The 23,967-nt window shown below is 45.2% G+C and overlaps 1 protein-coding gene across 1 annotated transcript in view; it reads right to left on the reverse strand.

Annotated features, from left to right (window-relative positions):
- Positions 1–23,967, reverse strand: part of LOC144594474 (ubiquitin carboxyl-terminal hydrolase 43-like) — a 391,904-nt gene that overhangs the window by 23,593 nt on the left and 344,344 nt on the right. The window contains exon 9 of the mRNA XM_078400997.1: positions 21,024–21,130. Within this exon, the coding sequence (XP_078257123.1) occupies positions 21,024–21,130 (107 nt within the window). The remainder of the gene's footprint in view (positions 1–21,023; positions 21,131–23,967) is intronic.

The following is a 23,967-nucleotide window of genomic DNA, read 5'->3' on the forward strand; positions in this document are numbered from 1 at the left end:
TACAATAGACAGTAGGTGCAGGAGTAGGCCATTCGGCCCTTCGAGTCAGCACCACCATTCAATGTGATCAGGGCTGATCATTCTCAATCAGTACCCCGTTCCTGCCTTCTCCCCATACCCCCTGACTCCACTATCCTTAAGAGCTCACACTAACACTTTCCTACACACGAGGGACAATTTACAATTTTACCGAAGATAATTAACCTACAAACCTCAGTTCAGTTTAGTTTTGTTATCACGTGTACCGAGGTACAGTGAAAAGCTTTTGTTGCGCGCTATCCAGTCAGCGGAATGACAATACATGATTACAATCGAGCCATTTACAGAGTCTAGATACACAATAAGGGAATGCCGTTTAATGCAAAGTAAAGGTTGTAAAATCCAATCAAAGAATGTCCGAGGGTCACCAATGAGGAAGATCGAAGTTCACATGTTTGGAGTGTGGACTCCACATGTTTGGAGTGTGGGCGTAATCAGTGAAAACTCACCCAGTGAAAACTCACGCCGTCACAGGGAAAACGTACAAACTCCGTACAGACAGCACCTATAGTCAGAATCAATCCCGGTCTTGGGCGTTGTGAGGCAGCGACTCTACCACAGCGTCACTGTGCTGCCCTTTCTTGACGTAGGTTTAGGATTGTGTAGAGAGTTATGGGAGAGGAGGCGTGCTTGAACCTGGCAGTGTGGGACCAAGCTTCAGTACCTCTTCCCGATGCAGTGAGAAGAGGGCACGGTCCGGAGGGTGGAGATCCTTGATGATAGATGCCACCTTTGTGAGGCAGGGCCTGGCGTTGATGCCTCTGATGGAGGGAAGTGCTGTGCCTGTGATGGACCGGGCTAAGCCTGCCACTCTTTGAAGTCCACAACTTAAAATCGTAACTGCTGTTTCAATGTAATATCACAAAGATTTCAAAAGAAGCAGTATAATTAGGAGGAGGATTAGAAAAAAAGCAATAAAGCAAAACTGTTGGATTTTGCGGAGATTTTAAAGGGGACAGTTCAGGACCGGGTCTAAATACTGTAGACGGTGAATGAGATGATGGCAACTTTTGTCTGACGAGTCTCATGAAAATTGCAGAGACTTGTAGCCCAGATCATCCTGCAAACCATTCTCCCTTCCACTGACTCTATCTACACTTAACGCTGTCTCGGCAAGGCCACCAGCATAATCAAGGACCAGCCTCACCCTGGTCACTCCCTCTTCTCGCCTCTTCCATCAGGCAAGAGGTACAGAAGTTGGAAATGCTTACCTCCAGATTCAGGGACAGTTTCTTCCCAGCTGTTATCAGGCAACAGAACCTTCAGCTAGAATGCCATCATGCCCTCCCTCCATCTCACTCATTAATCGGACTTTATCTTGCACCAAAGGTTATACCTGTTATCCTGTACAGGTGCTCCTCAACTTACAATGGGGTTACATTCCGATAAACCCATCGCAAACCGGAAATATCGTACGTCGAAATGCATTCAATACATCTGATCATGTGGCTGGAAGCGAGCTGCCGTTGCCCAGTGTTTGCACCATTGTAAAGTCAAAATGTCGTAAGTCAAAGCATCGTACGTTGAAAGACTGGAGCGACTAGGCTTGTATACGCTGGAATTTAGGATGAGAGGGGATCTTATTGAAACATATAAGATTATTAAGGGATTGGACACATTAGAGGCAGGAAACATTTTCCCAATGTTGGGGGTGTCCAGAACCAGGGGCCACAGTTTAAGAATAAGGGGTAGGCCATTTAGAACGGAGATGAGGAAAAACCTTTTCAGTCAGAGAGTTGTGAATCTGTGGAATTCTCTGCCTCAGAAGGCAGTGGAGGCCAATTCTCTGGATGCTTTCAAGAGAGAGCGAGATAGAGCTCTTAAAGATAGCGGAGTCAGGGGGTATGGGGAGAACGCGGGAACAGGGTACTGATTGTGAATGATCAGCCATGATCACATTGAATGGTGGTGCTGGCTCGAAGGGCTGAATGGCCCACTCCTGCACCTATTGTCTATTGTTTGTCAGGGAGCACATGTACTGTAAACTGTGGACGGCTTGATTGCAATCATGAATAGTCTGTTCACTGACTGGGTAGCACGCAACAAAAAACTTTTTACTGTACCTCAGTACACGTGATAATAATATACGAAACTAAACTAAAGATGGACAAAAAGTGCTGGAGTAACTCAGCGGGTCATCCAGCATCTCTGGGGAAAAGGGATGGGTGACATTTCAGGTCAGAACCCTTCTTCAGACCTTCTTTAAACTATTCACTGGAGTTTAGAAGAATGAGAGGGGATCTTATAGAGACGTAAAAAATTATAAAAGGACTGGACAAACTAGATGCAGGAAAAATGTTCCCAATGTTGGGGGAGTCCAGAACCAGGGGCCACAGTGCAAGAATAAAGGGGAGGCCATTTAAAACTGAGGTGAGAAGAAACTTTTTCACCCAGAGAGTTGTGAATTTGTGGAATTCTCTGCCACAGAAGGCAGTAAAGGCCAATTCACTGGATGAATTTAAAAGAGAGTTAGATAGAGCTCTAGGGGGTAGTGGAATCAAGGGATATGGGGAGAAGGCAGGCACGGGTTATTGATTGTGGATGATCAGCCATGATCACAATGAATGGCGGTGCTGGCTCAAAGGGCCAAATGGCCTCCTCCTGCACCTATTTTCTATGTTTCTATGTTAAGGACCGCAATGCTAGATTTTCAATGCATTGAAGATGAAAGCAAGGACTTTGAAGTTAAATCGAAACAAATAGTGAAGCAAATGAAACGTGGCAGCACTGCAATGGAATTTTGTATTATTTGCAATTTAATGGAAGAATTCTGTGGCTGCCAAAGAGAGGACCAGCATCAGTAGGAATTAACAAAGGCAGAGGCCAGCAGACGGTGTAGGCAGTAAGAGGAAGAGGCATTTGAAACCAAGTTCAGTGTCAAACAGCCATCAAGGTTGTGCATAAGGTAGCAGTGACAGAGTAAATGTAGCCTTGAATGATCTGTGCAGAGATCTGCCTGTGGAGCTAAACTACACAGCTGAGGATGTAGGCAAAATGCAACCAGGGCACACGGCTCACATTGAGCAAACAGTTTCCTGTGACAGCAGGAACTGCAGATGCTGGAATCCTGGCCAAAGTACAAAATGCTGGAGTAAGTCAGCGGGCCAGGCAGCAGTTTAGTTTTTGCTTAATTTAGAGATACAGCGTGGAAACAGACCCATCGGCCCACCGGGTGCACGCCGACCTGCGATCCCCCTGCAAGTGCACTATCCTACACGCACTTGGAACAATGTACAACTTTACCAAGCCAATTAACCTATAGAACTGTACGTCTTTGGAGTGTGGGGAGAAACTAGAGGTCGTTGAGAAAACCCACGCAGGTCACGGGGAGAGCGAACAAACTCCGCACAGACAGCACCCGTAGTCGGGATCGAACCCAGATCTTGGGCGCTGTGGCAGCAACTCCACGTCTGTGTCGCCGTGCCGCCCTGACAACCGGTGAATGCAATGTTAATACAATTGGGCTGTAAGCTACCCAAGCAATTGCAGCGGGTAGAGCAGACTGAGGGGCGTGGTTGGTTCAAGCCCTCTTTGAGCAAAATGAAAATCTTGAAAATACCTTGACTGAGAAAGTGAATTGGGTAAAGATGAAAAAAAAATCAATGCTACGTAATCCAGTTTTGAGTTTGATCCCCTCCATTCTTCAGTCATTATCAGTAACACAATGCACTGAGAGCAGGAACGCCCTGACGATGATAATATTGACCCTTCATACTGTTTAGCAGGACCACCTGCACAGATTATAACACAACAATGAATGAGAGAGTCAGAGAGAGGAAAAAGAGTTCAAGAGAGAGTTAAATTTAGCTCTTAGGGCTAAAGGAATCAAGGGATAAGGAGAAAAAGCAGGAATGGGGAACTAAAGTTAGATGATCAGCCATGATCATGTTGAATGGCGGTGCTGGCTCGAAGGGCTGAATGGCCTACTCGTGCACGTATCTTTCTATGTTTCTAACCCCTGGGCTAATGGATCTCTACAACTGTTTTCTGTACGTCTACTATCCCATAATGGTTTTATGTCTCTGGGTTGTTCGGCTCACAGGACTTCCCATTTGCCCCTTCATTGTCTCCACCTTCAATGGCACCCGCCCCTACACACATGTTTCCCCCACCATCTCCCACCCCCTCAGTCACTCTGCTCCTTCCCCCTTCCTCCACCATTCATCGCCCATCCCCACATCCGCCATTTCCCTTTTATCGCCCCTTCTTTATCCTCCCTCCTACCCGTCCCCTTCCACCCACATCTGTCTCACTGGTTTCGCATTTCACTCCTCCTCTCTCCTTACCTGACACCCTTTTCTCTCTTTTTCACCTACATCCTCCACCCATCTGTCTCTCAAACCTCCCCCTCACACCTGTATCCACCTATCACTTGCAAGGCTTTGTCCTGCCCTCACCTCTCTTGTTTTCACCCCCCCCCCATTACAATCAGTCCGCAGTGGGGTTCTGACCTGAAATGTCATTTATCCATGCTCTCCACAAATGCTGCCTGACTCGCTGAGTTCCAACAACATTTTGTGTTTTGCTTATAGTTTCCTGCTCTTTCTTTGTTCATGTACAATAGCCAACAGTGGATGGCACGGAGGTGCATTGGTAAAGTTGCTGCCTCACAGAACCACAGAACCGGGTTCGATCCTGACTACCGGTGCAGTCTGTACGGAGTTTGTACGTTCTCCCTGTGACCGTGTGGGTTTTCTCCAGGATCTCTGATTTCCTCCCACACTCCAAAGAAGCGCAGGCTTGTAGGTTAATCGGCTTTGTTAATATCCTAAATTGGCCCTAGTGTGCAGGATAGCACTAGAGTATGGGGATTGCTGGTCGGCACAGACTCGGTAGGCCGAAGGGCCTATATCCACATTGTATCTCGAAACTAAACCATCTGTAAACTAAACCATCTCTAAACTAGACCATCTGTAAACTAGACCATCTCTAAACTAGACCATCTGTAAACTAGACCATCTCTAAACTACATCTCTAAACTAGACTATCTCTAAACTAGACTATCTCTAAACTACATCTCTAAATTAGACTATCTCTAAACTAGACTATCTCTAAACTACATCTCTAAACTAGACTATCTCTAAACTAGACTATCTCTAAACTAAACCATCTCTAAACTAGATTATCCCTAAACTACATCTCTAAAGTAAACCATCTCTAAACTAAACCATCTCTAAACTATATCTCTAAACTAAACCATCTCTAAACTGAACTATCTCTAAACTAAACTCACACAGCTTCATAGATTGTGTAGGAAAGAAATGCAGATGTTATTTTCCACCAAAGATAGACACAAAATGCTGGAGTAACTCAGCGGGACAGACAGCATGTCTGGACAGAAGGAATGGGTGATGTTTCAGGTTGAGACCCTTCTTCAGACAGTCTGAAGAAGGGTCTCGACCCGAAACATCACCCATTCCTTCTCTCCAGAGATGCCGCCTGTCCCGCTGAGTTACTCCAGCATTTTGTGTCTATCTTCATAGATGACTTCATTCAGGATAAAGACTTGAGTTTCAGATTAAGACAAATCACTTTCAATTTACATTTAAAAATCTATTGTATTATTAGCACTGTTCGGTAATAACCTGATCAATTAATTAACTTATTCTCATCACACAACGCCAAGACTAATTAACACATTCTCTCTTCAGTTCCTCAACACATTGTTTGAGAATGCCACGTCTTGTACATTCTAACTACATGTCATTGATGTTCCTATTACTAATTTATTCTTTCACGATGGTGATATTCTCCCCACCTACATTGGAGTTTCAATAGACAACACAAGAAGGTAAAGAAGTAAGCCTTAAGTCCTTGAAAAACTAGGAGTTGTTGAATCGAGAGAATTCAGGGGGAAACAAGCAGCATCTGTAAATGGAGAAACAGTTAATCTTTCAGGTCCAGAACTGGGGAAGGAAGAGAACAAAGTTATTTTAGGTTATAGAGAAGGTGGGGGAAGGAGATGGGTGGAATAAAGGAAAGGTATCACAAAATGCTGGAGTAACTCAGCAGGTCAGGCAGCATCTCTGGAGAGAAGGAACGGGTGACGTTTCGGGTAGAGACCCTTCTTCAGGAATAAAGAAAAGGTCACCACATCTGAAGTGGTTAGCCAAGATCTGATGAAGCTTCTTTACCTGTGTAATGCGTTGCTAGTGGTAATGCTGTGGGACGTGCCCCAGTAGGTTAGATTGCACAAAAAAAGAGGAAAAATGAAAATCTGGGCCTAAATGTGAGCTTCCAAAAATGGCCAACTCTGATACAGATAGAAAGAAAGAGGTTTAGTTTTATTATCGGCTGAGGTAGGCGAAAGGCTTTGTTTTGCATGCTATCCAAACAGATCAGATAATACCATAAGCAAGTACAATCGAGTCAAACTCCAGTACAATAGGTAGAACAAAGGGCAAGATGCAGAGTGCAGAATATAGTTTGCAGCATTGTAGCGCAGCAGTTCCAGAGCCACAATCCAATATCTGCAATGTGGTAGAGGTCAATCAGACAGTACCCTAGCTTATGGAAGGACCGTGTTCAGAAGCCTGATCGCAGAGGGGTGGAAGCTGTACTTGAGTCTGGCGGTGTGCTCTTTCAGGCTTCTGTGCATTCTGCCGGACAGGAGCAGGGAGAAAGTGGGATGACCAGGATGGGAAAAGTCTTTGATTTTGTTGGCTCGTTTTCTGAAGCAACTTGAAGTGTAGATGGGGTCAATGGTGGGGAGTCTGGTCCGTGTAATACACTGGGCCACATCTACAACTCCCTGCAAGTCAAGTCAAGTCAAGTCAATTTTATTTGTATAGCACATTTAAAAACAACCCACGTTGACCAAAGTGCTGTACATCTGATTAGGTTCCAATGGGGGAAAAAAAAAACCCAAGTAAGTGGGTTATCTACAGTTGTAGAGTTCAATACTGAGTCCTGCAGGTGATGTGTTCAGAGGGAAGATGAGGGGTTTTGTTTAAAGGTACAACATGGAAACAGGGCCCTTGGCCCACCAAGTCCACGCTGACCATCGAACACCCTTTCACACTAGTTTTACGTTTTCACACACTCTATCTTCCAGTCCCTACACAGTTGAGTTCTGGAAAGGGTCCCGACCTGAAACGTCGCCTATCAATATTCTCCAGAGACGACCCGCTGAGTAACTCTAGCATTTGCGTTCTTTTGTAAATCAGCATCTGCAGTTCCTTGTTCCTACACAATTTATCAGGCCAATTACCCTGCAGACTCGCAGGTCTTTGGGGCGTGGGAGGAAACCCAGGGGGAAGGTGCAGACTACTCCCACACAGACAGCACCTGAGGTCGATTCCAACCCAGGCGTCTGGTGCCGTGAGGCAGCGGGCCTACCAGCTGCGCCACTGAATTGCCGCCTTGTTGTAACTGTCGAGGAGCCCAGCGACAGAAAGTGGCAGTGGGAGGGGGAAGATGAACTAAAGGGACAGGCAGCCAGGATGCTCAGAACCGCTCATGTGCTCCCTTCCAAACTGGAGAAACCAAATGCAGATGGGGTGATTGTTTTGCAAAGCATCAGAGCTCAGCCACAACACTGACCCAGTCTGAAGAAGGGTCTCCACCCAAAATGTCACCCATTCCTTCTCTCCAGAGATGCTGCCTGTCCTGCAGAGTTACTCCAGCATTTTGGTGTCTATCTTCGGTTTAAACCAGCACCTGCAGTTCCTTCCTACACTGAACCTGATCCTGTGCGTGAAACATATTTCAAATGCAACAATGCTGACATAATTGTCCCTTTGCCAGTAGATGGTGCTGATGTGATTTACCAAGACCTGGCAGAAACCTCAATCTAACCATTACAAAAAGCTCACTGCTCAACCATTGCAAGGCAGCATACAATACATGCAACTAACTACATTATAGAGTATTAGAGACATACAGTGTGGAAACAGGCCATTCGGCCCAAGTTGCCCATGCCGACCAACATGTCACATCTACACTTGGCCTACCTGCCTGCATTTGGCCAATATCCCTCTAAACCAGTCCTATCCATGTATCTGCCAAATGTTTCTTTAACATTATGATAGTACCTGCCCCAACTACCCCCTCCGGCAGCTCATTCGATACACCTGCCACCCTTTGTGTGCTAAAAAATACCCCTGAGATTCCTATCAATTCTTTCCCTCCTCACCTTAAACCCATGGGCTCTGGTTCTCAATTCACCTACTTTGGACAAGAGTTTCTGTGCATCCACCTGATCTATTCCTTTCATGATTTTGTACATATGGCACATTTATTATTGGGAAGATGTAGCAATAACTCCCAGTACATTACGCGATACATTAAACATAATTTAGTACAGTGTGGTCCCCATACATTTTATTTTAACATATATATAATATACATCAAGTATATTTACATATATCAGAATATATATATGAATAAGAAATATACCCATGCTCAGATAACTGGACAAAAACTGCACAAAACTGCCCACCTGCCCAAGCTCAAGATCCTGCTGTAATTTTTGACAACCATGTTCACTATCTACAGTATCACCCAATTTAGTGCCATCTGCAAACTTGCTAATCATGCCATGTGCGTTCTCATCCAAATCATTGATTATAGATGACAAACAGCAATGGGCCCAGTACCGAACCCTGAGGCACATCACTAGTCACAGGCCTCCAGTCTGAAAAGCAACCTTCCACCATCACCTTCTGCTTCCTTCGACGAAGCCAATTTTCTATCCATTCAGCTATCTCTCCTTGGATCCCATATGATGTAACCTCCAGAGCATCCTACAATGTGGAACCTTGTCGAAAGCCTTGCTGAAATCCATTAAAACATCTACAGCTCTGCACTCATCAACCTTTTTGGTCACATCTTCAAAAAACAATCAGACACGTGAGACACGACCTCCCACGTACAAAGCCAGGTTGACTATCCCTAATCAGCCCTTGTCCATCTCAATGCATGTACACTGTATACCTCAGATTATCCTCTAGTCATTTTCCAACCACAGATGTTAAGCTCGTTGGCCTGTAGTCCCCAGACTTTTCCCTGTAGCCCTCCTTGAATAGAGGCACAACATTTGCCACCCTCCAGTCTTTCGCCACCTCGCCAGCTAGATAGAGCTCTTAAGGATAGCGGAGTCAGGGGGTATGGGGAGAAGGCAGGAACGAGGTACTGATTGAGAATGATCAGCCATGATCACATTGAATGGCGGTGCTGGCTCGAAGGGCCGAATGGCCTCCTCCTGCACCTATTGCCTATTGTCTATTGTCTATTGTCACCTGTATTTAATGACAACTCATAAATCTCAGCCAGAAGCTCATGCTAAACTAAACTAAAACAAGAAATTGAATTAGCCCTAATTCTTAAACACCTAAACAGGTCAATATCTGCACTTGTAAAAGTACTGCTTTAAGGTCAGTTAAGTCGCTAATAGTTTAAGAGACTGTGTCATGTGTTCATTGCAATAACCCAAGTCCTATCCCTCAGGCAGCTGAGAATTAAGTGATATTCCTAGTTTAAGTGAGTTGTAATACTGCACTATACAGCACAAAACTTAACACATGATCAGAGCCATAAATAACTCAAAGCATGAGAAAAACTCTACTTGGACCAGCCTCCTCCATTGTCAGAGTGAGGTCAAACGCAAATTGGAGGAACAGCACCTCACATTTCGCTCAACCTAACTGCATGATTTTGATTTCTCTAACTTCAAGTAACCCTTGCATCCCCTCTCTTCCCATCCCTCCCCCAACTCTAGTCGTTGTACTAGTTTCACTGCCATCTTGGTCAGTTTCATTGTCTGTATAACTCGTTTTCACCTAGCCCACAGGTAACAATGGACCGTTTCCTTATCATCGTTACTTGTTTGCACATCTTTCATTCATTTGTTCTATATCCCTCTATATCACCATTTATATCTCTTGTTTCCCTTGACTCTCAGTTTGAAGAAGTGTCTCGACCCAAAACGTCACCTATTCCTTTTCTCCAGCGATGCTGTCTGACTCCAGCTTTTTGTGTCTATCTTCCACTTAGACCAAGATAGGCACAGGTTCCATTTCAATTTTGTTTTCTCTTTTAGAAAAAAGGTTAATGTTAGTCAGCAAATAAAATAAAATAGAGTGGGCAGAGAAGCGGCAGATGGAATATAGTGTAGCAAAGTGTGGAGTCATGCATTTTGGTAGTAGGAATAAAGGCATAGACTATTTTCTAAATGGGGAGAGAATCCAGAAATCAGAGGTGCAAAGGGACTTGGGAGTGCAGGTGCAGGATTCCCAAAAGGTTAATCTGCAAGTCGAATCAGTAGTAAAGAAAGCAAACTCAATGCTAGCATTTATTTCAAGAGGGCTTGTGTACAAAAACAGGGATGTAATGTTAAGGCTCTAGAAGGAGCCGGTAAGGCCGCATTTGGAATATTGTGAGCAATTGTGGGCACTATATCTGAGGAAGGATGTGTTGGCTCTGGTGAGGGTCCAGAGGAGGTTTACACGAATGATCTCGGGGTGAGTAGGTTAACATAGAAACATAGAAAATAGGTGCAGGAGTAGGTCATTCGGCCCTTCGAGCCTGCACCGCCATTCATTATGATCATGGCTGATCATCCAACTCAGTATCCCGTACCTGCCTTCTCTCCATACCCCCTGATCCCTTTAGCCACAAGGGCCACATCTAACTCCCTCTTAAATATAGCCAATGAACTGGCCTCAACTACCTTCTGTGGCAGAGAATTCCACAGATTCACCACTCTCTGTGTGAAAAAAAACTTTCTCATCTCGGTCCTAAAAGACTTCCCCCTTATCCTTAAATTGTGACCCCTTGTTCTGGACTTCCCCAACATCGGGAACAATCTTCCTGCATCTAGCCTGTCCAACCCCTTAAGAATTTTGTAAGTTTCTATAAGTTCCCCCCTCAATCTTCTAAATTCCAGCGAATTAACCTATGATGAGCGTTTGTTGGCACCGGGCCTGTCCTCGCTGGAGTTTAGAAGAACCCTCATTGAAACATACAGAATAGTCAGAATAGTGAGCGGCTTGGACAGAGTGGATGTGGAGAGGATGTTTCCACTAGTGGGACAGTCTAGGATTAGAGGTCATAGCCTCAGAATCAAATGACGTTCTTTCAAGAAGGAGATGAGGAGAAATTTCTTCAGTCAGAGGGTGGTGAATCTGTGGAATTCTTTGCCACAGAAGGCTGTGGAGGCCAAATCAGTGGACATTTTTAAGGAAGAGATAGATATATTCTTGATTAGTACAGAGGTTAGAGGGGTAAGGCAGGAGAATGGGGTTAGGAGGGAGAGATAGATCAGCCATGATTGAATGGTGGAGTAGATTTGATGGGCTGAATGGCCTAATTCTACTCCTATCACTGTTGATCCTCCTCATTCTAGTCCCTTAGCCAGGGGAAATTATTCTTTCCATTTATTCCAATACATCTTTTTGTTGTCTTACGTAACTTTGTAAGCTTACCATTTAATCTTTACTAAAGGGAACACGGTCCTGATCTGAAGAAAGAAACACAAAGTGCTGGAGTAACTCGGCGGGTCAGGCAGCATCTCTTGGCAACATGGATAGGGAAGTGTCGGCTCAGGTCAGAACCATTCTTCACTCTGTCCTTGAGAGATGCTGTTGGACCCGCTGAGATACTCCAGCACTTTGTGACTTTTCTTGTAAACCAGCATCTGCAGTTCCTTGTGTGTCTACAGTATCCTGATCTACACAGGTTTGAATTATAACTTCAGCATTAATCTGGTGATTGTTTTGCTGCAACGCCCCCATTGACGGAGGCAATGAAAATAGATGACTCATGATTGGCAGCTGATCCAATATCAATAATTTCACACTCTCTCTATCAGTGAGAGCACTGCCCTGTAGGGCCTTTTACATGAGCTGAACCTGCTCAGTATAATGAGTAACTGACCAGAAACAGCGAGCCCAGACATTATAGAACATCAAAGGGAAAGTGGACAAACATCACACCAGATGAATAAATAAGGAGTCTTTAAAAATGTACAATTCTATCCTCAACTCTGAAATCACACATCTCTCATCTCCAGGTCAGAAGATACTTTCCAACGCCAAACTGCTTGTAAAGAACAATGTATCATTAAAAGTCTACCTATTTACTGGAGCTCCCAGAAGCTCCTAGACTGGCGTGGTGCTTGCTCGGCTGAGCGCCAGACCCAGCGGACCGTGCTCGCAGGGGGAGGCTGCCGAGCCGGCTCCTGCTCGGAGGACTGGAAGGGGGAGCCCACTGAGCTGGCCCATCCTCATCCTCCTGCAACTGAACGCGAGACCCGGTGAACCACAGCCTGTAGTGGGGGGGGGGGGGGGGGGGGGGGAGCCGGCCGAACTGGCTCCTTATCATCCCCTGAAGACCAGAGTCCGGAAGGAAGGAGTTGAGTATAGGAGCAAAGAGGTCCTTCTGCAGTTGTACAGGGCCCTAGTGAGACCGCACATGGAGTACTGTGTGCAGTTTTGGTCTCCAAATTTGAGGAAGGATATTCTTGCTATTGAGGGCGTGCAGCGTAGGTTTACTAGGTTAATTCCCGGAATGGCGAGACTGTCATATGTTGAAAGACTGGAGCGACTAGGCTTGTATACGCTGGAATTTAGAAGGATGAGAGGAGATCTTATCGAAACGTATAAGATTATTAAGGGGTTGGACACGTTAGAGGCAGGAAACATGTTCCCAATGTTGGGGGAGTCCAGAACAAGGGGCCACAGTTTAAGAATAAGGGGTAGGCCATTTAGAACTGAGATGAGGAAAAACTTTTTCAGTCAGAGAGTTGTGAATCTGTGGAATTCTCTGCCTCAGTAGGCAGTGGAGGCCAATTCTCTGAATGCATTCAAGAGAGAGCTAGATAGAGCTCTTTAGGATAGTGGAGTCAGGGGAGAAGGCAGGAACGGGATACTGATAGAGAATGATCAGCCATGATCACATTGAATGGTGCTGCTGGCCCGAAGGGCCGAATGGCCTCCTCCTGCATCTATTGTCTATTGATCCGGTCATTGTATGTGATGGGCGAGGAGTAAGGGTGGCAGGAGATGGACTGGGATCTGGCTACTGTACCTTCAAGGGCAGCACTCCACCTGTGGGAGGCATCCCCGGGGAACAAAGGTGGACAGGCGAGGAGAGGGACATCGGTTCGCTGATTGATCCACGTCTAAGCAGGACTATGGCTGGAGGCCTTGCAGCAGCTTGGGGCTTGGCCGCCATTCATAGCAACTAGAAAGTGGACTGGAGTTCGAAAATGGTGAGAAACATGGCGCCTCTTGCATCTGGGCTCAGTGGATTATTTCTGTACAATTTGCTAATCGGTGATGTGCTGAGGTATGGTAATACTCTCCTGGACTGTTTGCAGGAAAATAATTTCACTGTGTGTTTGCACATATGACAATAAAAGCACCATTGAACCATTGGAGGATCAAAGTTACTGATCCAGACATTATATGTTTCCAAAAAGGATTACCACGGCACCCTGGGTCACTGACCATCTGCCTTGTTGTTGGTTTTATTCTCCCTTGCAGCGATGGACATCCTTGTTCTACACTAATGCCAGAGAGCTATTTTAAACAAGTATAAAGGGTGGTATGTGGAATCTAGAAAACACAGGCAGGGGCTTTCTAAGGCAATGCACAATGGCAGAAAAAGATTGGATTTTTCCCCTTATTGTCTTCTTATTCACGCATCAAAGACCTTCTACGGGCAGACTGACAAAGGACGGGTTGCCTTTTGTAAATTTCTAATAGAAGACCTGAAAATTGTAGCAATCACAAGCCTGCCAATGCTGCAAGTGAGAACAGGTCACGATGATTTCAAATTAAATGAAAGATATTATTCCCAGGCTCCAAATTCTTAACTCTTGATCCACTGTGTAATTGGGTAAATTTACCTTGTCTGCACATTTGAAATGAGCTGAAAAATCAAGGACTGAGTCAGAGCTTTGAACTACTGCGTGGTGAATTCAAATAAAGGACCCATTTTTTGTCAGAACTGATAAAGGCTGATTGTTCGGACGGTAATTACGAGGAGCCATCTTAAGCAACCAAAGGCTACATGTGGCCTTACGAAAGTATGTTAGAATTGTTTCCATTCATGCAGAGAAGACTATTAGATCCACGAATCTAGAAGACTGTAACAGGAGGAGGAAGCTAAAGGATGGGGGAAGATTACTGAATTTAGGAAACAATCATTAGGTAATAAAGTGAATCGGTGGGCTGCAGAAAATGGAACAAAGATTTGATATGATGGTGAATGTAACAGTGCATAAGAGAGAGGAATGAGATTGATGTTGGAAAAGAGAGAGATGAAACAGAAATTGAGCACCATTTGAAATATGGCAAGATAAATTAGAAAGCGAGACATCAGAAAATTGTTAAATTGCCGTGATATTATATTGCAATGAGGAGGCTCAGTGAAATTCAAATTAGAAGGATTTTAAACGCATTTTATGTTATCATAAAGAAAACAGAAGTCCATTTACAAACCTTGAAGTAAAAATCTTAAAGGAAGAAACACAAGGAACTGCAGATGCTGGAAATATCATGTAGGGCACAAAGTGCTGGAGTAATTTAATGGGTAAGTCAGCATCCGTGGAGAACATGGATAGCTGACGTTTCGGGTCGAAACCTGAGACGTCATCTATCCATGTCCTCCACAACATGGTATTTGACCCGCTGAATCTTAAAGGTGGACTTGTCTCACAGAAAGTCACCATCTTAATTTCAATGGCCATGGACTGGATTAGGTTGACCCCCTTGAGGTAATTTGTAAGAAGACCTAGAATTTCTGTTACGACCTCTTTTTATGTGATGAGCCTGAAACATAGGTGCGACATATGCACAAAGGACATACAAAGGCAGATATATGGATTGGAAGGGTTCATAGGGCTATGGGCCAAATGCAGGCCAATGGGACGAGCCCAATATACCAAAATGGTTGGCATGGCCAAGGTCAGGCGAAGGGCCTACTTTGAGGTGTTGAGCTCTATGGCTCAACGACGGAGCAGCAGGAGTAGCCCATTTGGTCCCTCAAGCCTGCTCTGACATTCAATCAGATCATGGTTGATGCAATATTGGCTTGAACACTACTTTCCTGCTCACCTTTCATACCACTTGACTATCAATCTCCATCTTCAATATATTCAATGGCTCACTCTCCCCAGCTCTCTGGAGTTACGAATTCCAAAAATTAATGACCTCCAGAGAGGAAATTTTTCCTTGTCTTCATTGGACCTCTTATTCTGAGACCCTTCACTAAAGGCCAAAGTATCACTGACGTTAATGTTAGTTCCAGTATACTCATGCCACCTTTTTGTGTTTCGTGTAATGGGACCCTTGCACCACAATGTTTTGCCATCTCATCCCATATGATTAGCGTTTGACACCACCGGGCCTGTACTCACTGGAGTTTAGAAGGACGAGGGGGAGCTTCAGTGAAACCGACCAAATAGTGAAAGACCTGGACAGAGTGGATGTGAAGAGGACGTTTTTACTAGTGGGAGAGTCTAGGACCAGAGACCATAGCCTCAGAATAAAAGGACGTACCTTTACAAAGGTGATGGAGGAATTTCTTCAGTCAGTGGTGAATCTGTGGAATGCATTGCTACAGAAGGCTGTGGAGGCCAAGTCAATGGATAGTTTTAAGGCAGAGATTGACAGGTTCTTGATTAGCGCTGGTGTCAGGGGTTATGGCGTGAAGGCAGGAGAATGGGGCTGAGAGGGACAGCTCGATCAGCCACGATTGAATGGGAGAATAAACTTGATGGGCCAAATGGCCTAATTCTGCTCCTGTAATTCATGAATTTATGAACTTACATAACGATCTGCTATTTCTTCCATTTAATGTGGACACTTGACATTTCACCACATTATCCTCCAACAGACAACTTCTTGGCCACTCACTCATGTCCTTTGCAGGCTCTATGAGTCTTCCTCACAACTTGCCAACACATTTTTAGTTTAGTTTAGGTTAAAAATACAGCATGGAAACAGGCCCTTTGGCCCACCGAGTCCGCACTGACCAGCGATTCCCGCACATTAACACAAGGCCACACACACTAGGGACAATTTACACATATTCCAAGTACACAAACCCAAGTTAATTAACCTACAAACCTGTATGTCTTTGGAGTATGGGAGGAAACCGAAGATCTCGTAGAAAGCCCATGTGGTCATGAGGAGAATGTACAAACTCCATACAGACAGCACCTGTAGTCGGAATCGAACCTGGGTCTCCGGTGCTGCAAGCGCCATGAGGCAGCAACTCTACTGCTGTGGCACTGTGCATGCCCTTTATAGTGCATCTTTACAGTGTGAGCAATCTGGATACAATACATTCAGTTCCCTCAACCAAATCATTATCAATTACAAGGCCTACAAGGCTCTGGCTCCCAATGCACAAATGACACTTCTATCCTAATTCTGTTTTCTCTTGATTCACCATTCCACCATTCCAAAACTCCTGCGAGCTTTGCTATAATCCACTGTAATCTTTCATAAGGCATCTTCTGAAATCCAAAATGATAGTCCCCCATCATCCATCCTGTTTATTCTATCCTCAAAGAAGTCTGGAAAAATTGTCAAACACAATTTCCCTTTCATAAAAGCATTACGTTTAATTTTCTTTAGCTGATTGTGTTTGAATTTCTTTTCAATGACCCGCTATTACCAAGCATTTCTGCGAAGATTGGTGCCAGGCTAACTGACGCACAGTGCCCTGCTTTCTGCCTCTCCTCTTCCTTACAAGCCAACTTTATTTCTTGATTTATTCCCTGTTAATTTCCCAAGAGGTTCTACTTGCAATTCACCAATCTGAATACCTTTAGTCAATTAAGGAAAAAGGCTATTTGAAGATCAAGGCCAGAACAGTACAGGTACTGCAAGGAGCAGCAACCTCTTAAATGCACCAAACAGATTCCACATCTTGATCTTCTTTAAAACTTTATCTTGCACTGCACGTTATTCCCGTTATCCTGTATCTGTACACTGTGGATGGCTCGCTTGTAATCATGTGGTCTCCCCGCTGACTGGATAGCGCCCATCAAAAAAGCGTTTCGCCGTACCCAGGTGCATGTGACAATAAACTAAACTAAACTTCTGAACCAATATAATTCCTTGCCACACTGGCTCAGCATAGAATTGCTGCCTTACAGCGCCAGGGATCTGGGTTTGATCCTGACTACGGGCGCTGTCTGCACCGAGTTTGTGCTTTCTCTTTGTGACCCTGCAGGTTTTCTCCGGGTGCTCCCATTTCCTCCCACACTCCAAAGACGTACAGGTTTGTAGGTTAATTGGCTTCGGTAAAGATTGGAAATTGTTCCCAGTGTGTAAGACAGTGCTAATATATGGTCGCTGGTTGGCACGGACTTGGTGGGGTGAAGAGCCCGTCTCTGCGTTGTTTCTTGTAAGTCACTGCAGCCATCTGGAATGGTCACTTTATTAAGAGACCCACCCCACCTCTTTTCTATTTTGTCTATCCTTCCTACACCTCAAATTTCCCTCAATATTCCCTTCTTGGTGTCGGTCACCAATACCTCGGTATATAGCTTCAGATCTGACCCTTTCATTCCTATTTGTGCTATGAACATTTATCATATCATATCATATCATATCATATATATACAGCCGGAAACAGGCCTTTTCGGCCCACCAAGTCCGTGCCGCCCAGTGATCCCCGTACATTAACACTATCCTACACCCACTAGGGACAATTTTTACATTTACCCAGCCAATTAACCTACATACCTGTACGTCTTTGGTGTGTGGGAGGAAACCGAAGATCTCGGAGGAAACCGAAGATCTCGGAGAAAACCCACGCAGGTCACGGGGAGAACGTACAAACTCCTTACAGTGCAGCACCCGTAGTCAGGATCGAACCTGAGTCTCCGGCGCTGCATTCGCTGTAAGGCAGCAACTCTACCACTGCGCTTACGACAAATGCTGTGTCTATTGAGATAAAGAATCTTGAATCCCATCTTATCATTTTTATTTCCGCCAATTCTATTTGCTGGTGTACTCTTGTGACAGTCCCAAAACACTCCAGTTGTTAGGCCTGTCACTGTTGCAATTACCTCTCTCACTTAACTTTGCTTTAGACATACAGTGTGGAAACCAGCTCTTCGGCGCACCGAATCCATGTCGACCAGCGATCACCATGTACACTAGCCCTATCCTACACACTAGGGACAATTTACAATCTTAACGAAGCCAATTAACCTACAAACCTGTAAATCTATGGAGTGTGGGGAGAAAATCAGGGCACCCGGGAAAACCCACGTGGTCACTAGGAGAACATACAAACTCCACCGCTGCACCGCCCTCCTAAATATTTCCTCACCTGAAACACGACTTCTATTTCACTTTAGCTTCTCTCCTTTGCACCTTTAGATTGTAGTATCTCTGTCAATCTGGTTTAAATTTCTCCAACAGCACAAGCAAATGCCCTCGATCACAGCTGTCCACCGCCTCAATGAACACATTTATCGCACAAAGGCCCTGATAATGTTTAGTAATTTGGATTTGGAGAGTATTTTTGGGGGGGATACAGCATTGAAAAAGGCCCTTCAGCCCACTGCATCCTCGCCAACCATTCACACTAGTTCCATGTTGTCCCACTTTCTCATCCACTCCCTACACACGAGAGGTAATTTTACAGAAGCCAATTAACCTACAAACTCGCACGCCTTTGGGATGTGGGAGGAAACCAGAGCACCTGGAAGATACCCATGTGGTCACACTGAGAACGTGCAGTTGGGATTTAGATTACATTTTTCCATATGGTTGAGCACCATACAGAAGATATATAAGGCAAATGAGTTCTCTCAGCGATGCTGTTTCAAATGAAGCGTGGAGTTCCCTCCAATGTTTGACAATTGGCCATGGTTGATATAATAATCCTTGTTCAGAAGCGTCTTTCCTTCAAAAATATCAATGAGGTAAATTAGTGGCTATCTTTTCTCGTTTAAAATGGTCGTAAATTGGTGCCAATTGAGTCTTTCCTTCAAAAATATCAGTGAGATAAATTAGCAGTTATATTTTCTCAAGTCCAAAACAGTCAAAAGTTGGGAACGATTGAAGTGGTTAAAAAATATATTTGGACAAATGACTCGTACCAATACATAACGTCACCTCACATTGCATTCATTCTCATACTTCTGCGGCAATGTTCCTGATCCCTGCCTGTTTGCTAACTCTTGGCAATCAGAGACTTCTCTCAATGCCAGTAAAACCGAGAATCAATTTCAGGCACTGATGCCTTCACAGTTTCAGTAAGATTTCCAATGGAATTTAAAATTTTACTGGAAACTGTGAATGAAAAATAGCTACAGTAAGCCTGAGAACAAATGGCCAGAAAGAAAAAGACTATGGAAATGAAAGAGAGCTTGCGTGAAAAATAAATGGGGTGAAAACTGGAGTGACAGTTGCTGTAACACTATAGCACAGTACGAATATATAGTCTCTTCCAGAGTTTGGTTCTGTTTTATCTCTGGCATTTTCTCATCCGTGCAACATTGCATGAACAATGTCATCACATGCAGGTGCAATTAATGCCAAGTGCATTTCGCATTCCTGGTGATTTAATGAGCATGCTTCGGTCAAAAATGTGACTTTCATGGAGATGGGATGAACAGGTTACATACAAAGCACATTCCAGATTCTTTTCTACGTCTCCCACCAAGGAAACACAATTCCCTCTTTTTCTCAGCCTTTGCCGACTGGACAACGTTTCACGCCTATTCCTGACTTTTTCCAAGAGGCAGTTGGCATGCTGATTTTCGGACGTGGAGCATTCTGCTAGGTCATTTTGGAGGGCAGCACGAGACAACCACGTCAGTGTGTTATATGAAGACCAGAGCTGGATAAGATAGCAGATTTTGATTGCATTGATGGAGCTGAGAAACAGGTCCTCTGGACCTATGTGACCATCGATCACCCACTCAAAAATTGATTGTAGTTATGGTTTTTCAGTCCAATGAGTACAACATTTCCAGCAAAGATTGGGTCTGAAACTGCTGTTTGGTTCAGTTTAGTTTATAAAAACTTTTTGTTGCGTGCGAAAAACTATACCAAATTACAACGGGGCGGATTACACAGTGTACAGATACAGGATAAAGGGAAGGACATAACGAATAGTGCAAGATTAAGTCCAGTAAAGTCCGATTAAAGATAGTCAGAGGGTCTTCCATGAGGTAGATTGCAGCTCAGGACCACTCTCTCGTTGCTGGGAGCATGGTTCAGTTACCTGATAATAGCTGGGAAGGAACTGTCTCTGAATCTGCAGGTGTGCGTTTGCACACTAGTGCTAGTGTCATTGGAGGAGTTGTACACTGGCACTATTAAATATCCCGACAAAAGTTGGAAGTTGAATTACTGACCGTGACTGGCCCAACTTTGCTGATCTCTGATTACACATCCTTTCAACTCCACAAAGTTGATTTTTGTGTAGCATCGCGAGAACACTTTTATTTCAACAGATATGATAACGACATTTAAGAGGCTTTGGGATAGGCGCATGGATGTGCAGGGAATGGAAGGATATGGCAGGCAGAAGAGAATCGTTTAACGTCTTCATGTTCAGCAATAACATTGTGGCTGAAGATCAGTTCCTGTGTTGTACTGTTGTTCTCTGTTCCACAATGTAAAACAGCGCAACAACAACAATTATAAGGAAAAAGACCAAGGAGTCAAGGGATATGGGGAGAAGGCAGGAACGGGGTACTGATTGTGAATGATCAGCCATGATCACGTTGAATGGCGGTGCTGGCTCGAAGGGCTGAATGGCCTACTCCTGCACCTATTGTCTCAGGTAGAAAAAGTGTGGTGAAGAATCTTTGATCTGAAATGTTAATTTTGTTTCTCTTACCACAGATGCTGCCTGAACTGCTGAGCTATTCCAACATTTTCTGTTTCTATTTCAGCTTTAACAAGTTTCTGTCCAAACACTGTAAACAATTTCATGAATGCTCCTTTGGAAACGAGGCATGAAGCTGGTTTTATGAAAGCATTGCAGAGTAACACTCTTCTCACCTGTCAGATGCTGGCTGATGGAGTGGTCTCAACTCCTGGGAGGAGGAGAGGTAACAGTTGGACGCCAATCCCCCCACCACTCGAATTCTGAAAGAATGTCCAAAGTTCTGATGGTAGAAAACAAACGATATAGTGACTCTGTTTGATCATAACATGCTGACTTTAGACTTTACTTTGGATTTTAGACTTTCGAGATACAGTGCGGAAACAGGTCCTTCGGCCCACCGAGTCAGCGCCGACCAACGACCCCATTACACTAGCACCACCTCACACACACTGGGGACAATTTCACAATTTTACCGAAGCCAATTAACCTACAAACCTACACGCCTTTGGAGTGTGGGAAGAAACCCGGAGTACCTGGAGAAAACCCACACGGTCACAGGGAGAACGCACAATCTTCATACAGGCAGCACCCGTAGTCCTGATATCTTATATAAAATGTACACGGACTACAGTGACAGAACCTCATTTCACAATCATAAACATCATTTATTAGCCAAGTATGTTTTGTAACATACGGGGAATTTGGTTTGCCATGCAGTCATTCCAAAAAAGCAACATCTCACACAACTACATAAACATTTGACATAAACATCCACCGGAGCGGCTCCTCCACATTCCCCATTGTAATGGAAGGCAATAAAGTATTCTCTTCTTTCCTCCTTTCCTCCCGCGGTCAGGGGAGTCGAAGCATCCGCTGCCGGCGATCGAGCTCCCACGTCGGGGCGGTCTAAGCTCCCGCATCAGGGCGGTCGAACCTCCTGCGGCTTGGAGTTCCCGAAGTCAGTCCCTAACCAGAGACCGCGAGCTCCACGATGTTAAAGTCCGCAGCTCCTGCAGGTTGGAGCACCAAAGGCCGACCCCTGGCAAAGGGATCGCCTGCTCTGAGATGTTAAAGTCCGCAGGCTCCGCGGTTTTGGAGCTCTAGAAGTCCCAAACAAGAGGCCGCCAACTCCACGATGTCAGGCCGCAGTGCGGACGGAGATACGACACGGAAAAAGTCACATCTCCATCGAGGAAAGAGACAAGAAAAGTTTCCCCCAGCCCCCACAAATACAAAAACTAAAGCTAAGCTAAAACATACATATTACAACAAACTAAAATCCTCTTCTTCTTGTGTTTGAGGCAGCAGAAGTTATGTAATGCCCTCCAGGTGCTGTAGCCAGTGCAATGTGCTGTTGTCGAGGGCCGTGAGGTCTACCCCTCCACCAGGGGGACGGAGGACAGTGCAGTCGAAGATGCCGTGCTGCGCTGTTTGCTGGTCTGCTCCACACACGCAGGCTGCTGATGGACGCAACCCCCAACGATGCACGTTGGCGTTGAAACGGCCGACCCCTGTGCGGAGCCGGTTCAGGGCGACCAACTCTTTGCGGGGCGTGTCCGAGCCGGGTGGGGCTGTGGTGTTCGGTGCGGCAGTGAATTGAGGAGGTGGCGATGTCTGTTCCCAGCTGGTTCTCCATGCTCCTAGTATGTTGAAACCAGAGCCACAGAGGGTCGCTGCATGACGGGAGAAAGAGTGACGAGATGACAGGCGTTGAGGTCCCAGTTGCTGTGAATCCTGGGCGAGGTGGCGCAAAGGATGTTTGGTGTCCGTTGGGGCCTTGCACACCAGCCTATGAGTGAAGAACTCTCTGCGAAGCTTGGCGGGTGCGATACCTGCGAGCACCGGCAGGAGATCCGTCGGAGTAGGGCGTAGGCAGCCGGTGATGATCCGCATGGTGTCGTTGAGGGTGGCGTCTAGCTTGCTGGTATGAGCGCTGCGGCACCATGCTGGGGCGGCGTACACAGCGGCGCTGTACACAAGTGCAAGAGCACTGGTTTGGAGAGTAGATGTCCTGGCGCCCCATGACGATCTGGCCAAGCAACGCAGGAGGTTGTTCCGTGCCGAGACTTTAGCACGGAGAGCTTCAAGGTGTTGCTTGTAGGTCAGCTGGCGATCTAGTTTCACCCCGAGGTATGTAGGAAATGGGTTGTAGGGTCGGGGTGACCCATTGATGGTGACGGTTAGCTGGCGTTGAGCTTCCTTGTTGTTCAGGTGAAAGGCCGTTGTGGTGGTTTTTGCCACACTCAGTTTTAGTCTCCAGGTCTTAAGGTAGCCCACAAGTTCCATATCCGCCGAGAGCACATCCTCAACATTTGACCAGCTCCTGTCCGAGTGCAGTAGGCCCAGGTCATCTGCATATCCATACTGGCACGAGGTCAACACAAAGAATGAAAAAGACGAAGACAGACCGTTGGCGAGGCAGCCATCGTGCGGCGGTCCCTGAATCCACTATTCAGTCTCTTGGTGAAATAATGTCAAATTAATGATGAATTAGACATGGTTCAATATTGTGAAGACAAGCTCACAACATTCAAATTCAATAGACTGACAAATTCATTTTCTGCAGATCCTTCGTATTCAGTTGCGGACAGCAATGCACGTGACTGAAGTACAATCCAGTTCTACAATCCAGAGCTGTCAAACAGACACCCTCACAGAGAATAAAATCTTCTTTTAAAACTACAACCAAAAACATGTCAAAGTAGATTGCCTGAGGAAATATTGCTCGAAGACTGATTTAGGAATTTGAGCAGCATCAGTTCACTGTCAGTAATTAAAAAACTCTGGAGTCAGGTATGCCTGTGGCAAGCCAAACTTCACAGGGTAGTTAGTTTCCAACTTGACAACTTGCTGAATGCACATTATGGAATCGCATGTCAACGATTGTGACTGTTCGGTTTGGGACCTGTGTCTCCACAGGGATTGGAAACGCTTCCTAGTTTGCAGAAAACCTTAACCCACTTTTCAAACCAACCTCACAAATGTTTCCTGTCAGAGCTGCAGGATGATTACTGCTCGCAAACATCAGCCCATAATGTTGCAGCACCAACAGTTTCTTGCACCTGCCTGTGGCGGAGATTGCAGCTCCCAAATTCGCTTCATTCGTCTTCCCAGAAC

Source organism: Rhinoraja longicauda, chromosome 6 (assembly GCF_053455715.1).
Source record: "Rhinoraja longicauda isolate Sanriku21f chromosome 6, sRhiLon1.1, whole genome shotgun sequence".
NCBI classification, from domain to species: Eukaryota; Metazoa; Chordata; class Chondrichthyes; order Rajiformes; family Arhynchobatidae; genus Rhinoraja; species Rhinoraja longicauda.